Below are 7109 nucleotides of genomic sequence, written 5' to 3' on the forward strand. Positions count from 1 at the left end.
CGGCGCGCGGCCCGGAGGAGAAGAACGAGTCGACGATCACGTGCGGCCCGACGACGCTGGTCAAGAACCACTACTCGGTGCCAGTCGAGTGGGTCAACTTGCACGAGCTCAACGACGAGTTGAGCACTTGAGCACTGGATAGGGCCGATTCCGCGTGGTACGGGACCCCTCGATCGTCTCGCCCTCCCTCTCTGGCATGTTCATTGGGGGGGGGTCATAACAAACACGGTACAGGATCGAGGTGCACGCTGCCGAAGCAGTGTCGTCCCCCCTCTCCCCGACGGCGATGGCGGTGTGACCGATCGAGCTACAAGAGGAACTTGTTCAGCAGGATCCGGGTTAGTCTGGCGCACTGCCTCACTGGGCCTGAGATCGCAGCGACGCTTCCCGTCACCGTCTCGGATTTATGTGGGATCGAACCACTCCGGGATGGGCAAGCCCATCGTTCTGAGTTGTGCCTTTCCCTCACCATCTGGTTAATTGTCAAAATTCCTGTTGTGCAAGAGGGGAGGGGGCTCTGACGGAGTGTGAGGCGGGAGAGGGCAGGGAATGGGCGCGGGGGAGGGGGGGGGGGGGGGCTCAGCCGTGCGAAAAGCATCAATTAATAATAGTGAGGAAGACATATTGCCCGGCCGTTCATGAAGTCCATCTCGATTTTGGTTTTTTCCCCACAGACCACTCGGGCAGCTTTTACGAAAGGCAAAGTTTTACTTGACCACTCGGGCAGATTCGATTGCATTTTACCACTCGGGCAAACTCGATGAAACGGACGGAAAACGCGTTTGCGACGGCTCGCCGGAAGCTATGCATGGAGCGGCCGGTGCGCCGCCGCAGCTCACCGATGGAGCCTGCGTCGCGGCTCAATCCACTGCCGCAGCAGCACTGCGACACACTCTCCAAGCACAGCCTCTGGCGTTGCGATTGCCCAGAGAGCGAGCAATAGGCGCCAAAAGCACAGATCTGTGTGCAGTGAGTCTCCATGTCGGTCGCGCCCAGCGAGAGGACAGCCGCGGGCCTCGGATGCTCGACCGGACGCGAGCCCACCGTGCGAGTTGCGGACCCGGAGGCGGCCGGCCCAGCTCACCCCCAGGGAGGCCATGCCCAGGGTCAGGCATAAAGGGGGGTGTTTTCCGTCCCCGTCCAATCACGACGAGTTTGCCATCTCGCGTTTTTTCTCTCTTTCCGCCACAACGAGTCAATCAACGACCCCAGTTGCGACTCGCCGCTACCCTTACGACGCCCACCAACCCACACCTCCCCTGCGCACCGCCTCCGCTGCACGCTTGCGTTGCGCCTCGGACTAGAAAAAAAGAATTTCGACAACAAATTCTGCGAGTTCTCTCCCTCGCGGCCCTCTCACACTACGCAGACAAACGTAACAGTGAATCATGGACGTACGCTGCATACCATGAGCATACCGTCGCGCGTGCGGGAGTGTGCAAGCAAAGGGGAGCAAGTTAGAGTAGCCAGTAAGTGTAGTGTTCGCGGACGTCACAGGTGTCAGCGGGTAGGTGGCCTGGGCTTTTTTTGCACTCATCGCGCCACCACCCTTGGCAGCACAAAGCCGCGCCAGACGTCCGCCAGCTCCGGAGCCGCTCCCTCGCGGCCGTCGAAGCGCTCCTCGTCCCACGCGATCAGGTAGCCCAGCCGCATCACCTCGACCGCCCACTTGCGAGCCGCCTCCGGGAAGAGCTCGTGGGACTGCGGCGACCACTCCGCCGCCTTGAGGATGAGCCTGCCCACCTCCACCGCCTCGGCCGCTGGCTCCAAGTTGGCCGGCCTGAGGAAGGGCAGAGGCGTGGGGCGTGTGCAAAGCGAGGACCCGGCGAGTGGGGGAGAGGCCATAGCGCGCCTCAGTGCGAGGGCCTTGGCCTCGCCCGCCACGCGCACGCCGAAGCGTCCCGTCGAAGCGCTTGCGGAGACGACGACGCCGACCTTGCCGTTCATCGATGGCCGCGAGACGAGAGAGTGGATCGCGACGGTGGAGCCGACGGCCGCAGCTGTCGGATCCGACTCGCCCCACGAGCAGAGGACGCGCGCCCGCTCGAGGGCAGAAGGGTCGCCGGCTGAAGAGTCCGCGCCGCCGCGCAGCAGCGCCCGCGCCCGGTCGACGGTGAGCGCCTGCGGGAAGAGGAACAGTGAGCGTGAGGACAATGCACTCACGCTTCTCTAGCCGCTAGTCTCGGGCACGCCTCGAGGTGCTGGAGCGGCGTCCAGCCGCGGCTGGCGACCAGCCAGGCGGCGAGGTCGGCGTGGCCTGCGCGGTTTGCGATCTCCTCGGGCGTGCCGAAGGGCGTTGCGGCGCGGGAGGCGCCGTAGGAGGAGAGGAGCTTGGCGAGCTCGAGGTGGCCGTTCTGACACGCCATGAACAGCGGCGTGGCGCCATTCTCATTGGCCTGGTCCATCGCCGCGCCGGTCTCGAGGAGCAGCCGGGCGGTGTCGAGGTGGCCCTGGTGGCATGCCATGGACAGCGGCGTGACGCCGTTGCCCAAGGCTTGGTCGACCGCCGCGCCAGCGTCGCGCAACAGCCGGGCGCACTCGAGGTGGCCATTATGGCACGCCATGAACAGTGGCGTGGTACCGTCATCCTTGGCTTGGTTGGGCGCCGCGCCAGCCTCGAGCAGCAGCCGGGCGATGTCGACGTGGCCCCGAACGCACGCCATGTACAGCGGCGTGGAGCCGTCCTCCGAGGCTTGGCCGACCGCCGCGCCAGCCTCGAGGAGCAGCCGGACGGTGTCGAGGTGACCATGGATGCACGCTATGAGCAGCGGCGAGAAGCCTCCGTCAGCAGCTTGGTTGAACGCCGCGCCAGCGTCGCGCAACAGCCGGGCGCACTCGAGGTGGCCATTCTGGCACGCCATGAACAGCGGCGTGGCGCCGTTGTTGCGGGCTTGGTTGACCGCCGCGCCAGCCTCGAGCAGCAGCCGGGCGCACTCGAGGTGGCCATTCTGGCACGCCATGAACAGTGGCGTGGAGCCTTGCTCATCGGCCTGGTCGATCGCCGCGCCAGCTTCGAGGAGCAGCTGGGCGCACTCGAGCTGGAGCTCCTGGCACGCCATGAAGAGCGGCGTGACGCCGTCCTGCTTGGCTTGGTTGACCGCTGCGCCAGCGTCGCGCAGCAGCCGGGCGACCTCGAGCTGGCCGTTCTGGCACGCGATGTACAGCGGCGTGGTGCCGTTTTGCTTGGCTTGGTTGACCGCCGCGCCAGCCTCGAGGAGCAGCCGGACGATTTCGGGGTGGCCCTTTAGGCACGCGATGAACAGCGGCGTGGCGCCATCATCCGCGGCTTGGTTGGGCGCAGAGCCAGCCTCGAGGAGCAGCCAGACGCACTCGTGCTGGCCGGTCTGGGACGCAACGTACAGCGGCGTGACGCCTCCATCATCAGCTTGGCCGACCGCCGCGCTGGCCTCGAGGAGCAGCCGAACGATCTCGAGGTGGCCCTTCCAGCACGCCATGTTCAGCGGCGTGACACCATTGTCCGTGGCTTGGTTGACCGCTGCGCTGGCCTTGAGTAGCAGCCGGGCGCACTCGAGGTGGCCCTCCTGGCACGCGATGAACAGCGCGGAGCCGCCGCCGCCATTCGTCGCCCCGACGCTCGCGCCGGCCTCGAGCAGCAGCCGCACCGCCTCGGCCTGCCCGTGACGAGCGGCCCAGGTGAGCAGCGTGTGCTGCCTCTCGGTGTCGTGCCGCGCGTCGAGCTGGGCAGCGAGCGACGTGCCACTCGTCCCCTGCCCGGAGAGGAAGGCGAGCAGTGAGGCCAGGTCGCCCTGAGCCAGGTCGGCGAGCACGTTGCTGGGGAGGATGGGGCCGCTCATTGCGGCGCCTGAAAGAATTTTACAATCCCCTCGGAGAGTATTCTTTAGCTCCGAGTAGAGGGGCGGCGTTCTGCAGTTAAGGGGAAACCCGGTACACGGAGCCAACCCTCGGAGACCCGTGTTATGGCCCTGCGAACGCGCACCCCCGGGGCTAGGGCTCTCTAGCCCGTAACCCGACACCGATCATCCGGCTCGCTGGGTGCGCTTCTGAGCTCCCCGGCCCTGGATGTGCGGTTAATGACTGCACTCCAAGTGCTCCAAATCCCCGCACAACACTGGGCACGGGACTGGCGCGCACTGGCACTAACACAGGTACACCACGGGAGCCGCCTAAGCGACTCCTGCGAGGGTTGCGAGGCACTTAGCTCCGTGCACCCGCCCACCCCCGCCACAGGCAAGCTCATTCACGACCTGCTCTGCGATGGCCGTGTGAATGAAGAACGACTGAGATGCGCTGCTTCTGCAGCCCCAGCCTGAAAGAAACCTCCGGTCGCGCTGGACTTTTCAGTGTTTGTAGGGATCCCTAGCTCTTACGTACATTCCCGGAGGAGGACTGCTGACGGGGTTCTGACAAAAAAAGCGAAATCCTGGGGGTTTGCGTTCGTTTTGCCTGGCCTGAACAGGCCTGAATGAACGGGCGTGGTCCGGGCTCAAAATCAGATGGCCTTCCCGCCTTCCCGCGTCCCCCTCAATGCTCTTGCGCCTTGCTGCTCCCGTCCCCCCCCGCCCGCCCCCCCAAATCTTCTCTGTGCACTCACTTCCTGATACATATCGTTTTGAGCGCTCCCCTCTTTCTCTCTGTCTCTCCTGATTCGGAGCCATGCCAGAAAGAAAATCCTAATACTCGGGCAAGTGCTCCAAGTGCTCGGGTGGACAACACACGCAAACTCCAAACAGTTACAGCAAGGAACAGAATTGCACAGGCCTTCACAAGTAACAGCGAGGCCACCTCTGACAACCTCGCTGCCAGGCCACATGCATGCCGTGCAGCCCAGCGGGGACGGGGAGCGGGGCGGGAGGGCTGGAGCAGGCGGACATCGCTTCCAGGGAGGGGGGCGCGCACTTCTACTCACACCACATGCTAGGGGGGGGGGGGGGGGGCGTGAATAAAAGGGCCCCCCCCTCCCTGGAAGCGATGTCCGCCTGCTCCTGGTTTGGGACCAAAAACAATGGCACCGGCGGCGGCCCACGCGGTGGTTCAAGACGGCTTTCAAAGTAGCGCAGGTCGGTCAGATCTCAGATGTCAAACTCGCCCACCCATGGCCGTGCAGCCCCAGCGGCTCTCGACTGGGAACTCGAAATAGCGGTTAGCGCGGCTTGCTGCATGGTCTCGCCTACGACGCAACCGAGGCACACTTCTCAGCTTGACCGCTTCCAAGCAGCGCCACATGGATCATGGTCGGCGTACCGTCGATGAGCGAGACGAAGCTATCCCCGTCCCGCTCGTCATGCACGAAAGTAATCAAATACGCGGCGTCGGAGGCGTCTGCTGCCTTGGCGCCCGCTGGCGTGGTGTCGGCATACACAGAGCATTCATTCACAGAGTGACAGCGAAACACGAGAGAGAGATTTTTAGCAATACCAAACAACTCTAACACTCACACGTCATTTGGGGCCTGGAGCCCTGTTCACGCGCGCGCGAGACGTGCAGACAGGGTTGCCAGGTGAGAGCGAATGGCGCGGTTCTTTGAACTTTGTTTGTCGAAATACGTGTCCTACAGGAGCACAAGAATACGTCTTCCGCTTCTGGGCGTGGCTGCCATACGGGTCCGACTCAAACGGCTTCGCGGAGTGCGCATGTATGAACAACAGTCGGGCTCGGACGGGACACAGTGCGCCGTTTCCAGAAAAAAGAATTTTGAGAAAAATTCCGTGAGTTCTCTCCCCAATCTCGGCTGAGCTCACATTCGCGATGCTCGCCTCGTCGGTGGCGCCCCCGCCTCCCGCCGCAGTTCGTCGCCGCCGCAACTCGCCTCCGCCACCACCGCCCATGCGTGTGCAAGAGCAGGCTCCGTTCATCCCTCCGCCAACCGTGCCTCCGGCGCCGATGTTCTTCCCGCAAACGGCGGAGCAGCTCGCCTACATGCAGCAAGTCCAGCAACTGCAGCGGTTGGTCGTGGCTCAGGTCAACTATTACTTCAGCGACGAAAATTTGCTCAGAGACGAGTACCTCCGCCGCCAAATGGATGGCGAGGGTTGGATCTCAATCGAGCTGCTCGCCACCTTCAACCGTCTCCGCAGCCTGACGACCGATCTCCATCTCATCGGCGAGGTGCGCGCACTATTCGTCGCCGCCATATGGAACACCACGTTGTCGTAGATCACAGCCTCTCTGCGCGGCGCAGAGAGCGCGCAGAACCTCCTTCCTTCCTCCCACACACACTCCTCCCTCGCACCGTCGCACCGCCCCCAACACGTCCACCTCTCCCCCATCCTCTCCCTCCCCCCTTCTCCCCCCATTCCCGCAGGCGCTGCTCCTCTCGCCCGAGCTGGAGGTGCTCGACGGCCGCGTCCGCCGCCGCTTCGACTGGCAGCGCTGGGCGCCTCCCTCCCCCGGCGTCCCTCTGGCCTCGATCCTGCGCCAGCCAGCGATGCCGCCGCTGCCGCCCCTCGCCACGCCGCACCACGGCGGAGCAGAGGGGGCGCCGCTGACGCCCGAGGCGGCGGGGACGGCGCTTTCGCGCGCGCCCACCGCCGAGCACGTCTCCCCCGTCCACAGCCCCAACGCCCGGCCCGCCGCCGCCGCAAAGTGGCTCGACGCGCCGGCCGTGCAAAAGCCCGCCGCCGCCGGCCACGCTGCGGGCGGGTCGCCCGCATCGTCACGCTGCGCGGCTCCTCCTCCGCCGCGCGGGTCGTCGTCCCCCGCCGCGGCGCACGCGCCCACCCGGCCCGACGCGTCACCATCCGCCTCCGACGCGCCTGCTGAGGCGCGATGGGCGCAGCAGCCGCCGCGGCAGCGTGGAAATGTCTCGGACAAGTCACCGCTGGAGGCGGGGAGCCGGGGGCGGCACGCCGCGCCGTCGCCGCTGTCGGCGGACGGCGGCGGCGGCGGCGCCTCCTCCGCCTCGCCCTCCTCCTCCTCCCACCGCCCTTCCTCCAGCGGGGGGGCTGGAGGCTACTACGCCCCTCCGCCGTACGTGCAGCCGCGCCGGAGGTGCGGCAACTGGGAGCCTGTGGCCAAGGGGCGGCGGCGCGGCGGCAAGGGGGGGTCGGGGCAGCTCCCCGCGGGGCTGTGGACCGGCTCCGCCGCCGCGCCGCCCGACGAGGTGGAGATCAACTCTGACGAAACTCTGA

General features: G+C 65.6%; 2 protein-coding genes across 2 annotated transcripts in view; one reads left to right on the forward strand and one right to left on the reverse strand.

The window, feature by feature from the left end:
• Nucleotides 1–1533: 1533 nt before the first annotated feature.
• EMIHUDRAFT_113872 (hypothetical protein) lies at nucleotides 1534–4853 on the reverse strand (the record flags this gene model as incomplete). The annotated part of the gene is made up of 2 exons (XM_005781455.1): nucleotides 1534–2121; nucleotides 4791–4853. 2 exons carry the CDS (start codon nucleotides 4851–4853, stop codon nucleotides 1534–1536), a joined length of 651 nt encoding a protein of 216 aa, XP_005781512.1.
• A 1009-nt stretch (nucleotides 4854–5862) lies between these two features.
• Nucleotides 5863–7109, forward strand: part of EMIHUDRAFT_234169 (hypothetical protein) — a gene marked incomplete at both ends in the record, with an annotated part of 1826 nt that continues 579 nt past the window's right edge. The window contains 3 exons of the mRNA XM_005781456.1: nucleotides 5863–6087; nucleotides 6311–6517; nucleotides 6959–7081. Of these exons, the coding sequence (XP_005781513.1) occupies nucleotides 5863–6087; nucleotides 6311–6517; nucleotides 6959–7081 (555 nt within the window). The remainder of the gene's footprint in view (nucleotides 6088–6310; nucleotides 6518–6958; nucleotides 7082–7109) is intronic.

The sequence above is a fragment of the Emiliania huxleyi genome, assembly GCF_000372725.1.
Source record: "Emiliania huxleyi CCMP1516 chromosome Unknown EMIHUscaffold_201, whole genome shotgun sequence".
NCBI classification, from domain to species: Eukaryota; Haptophyta; order Isochrysidales; family Noelaerhabdaceae; genus Emiliania; species Emiliania huxleyi.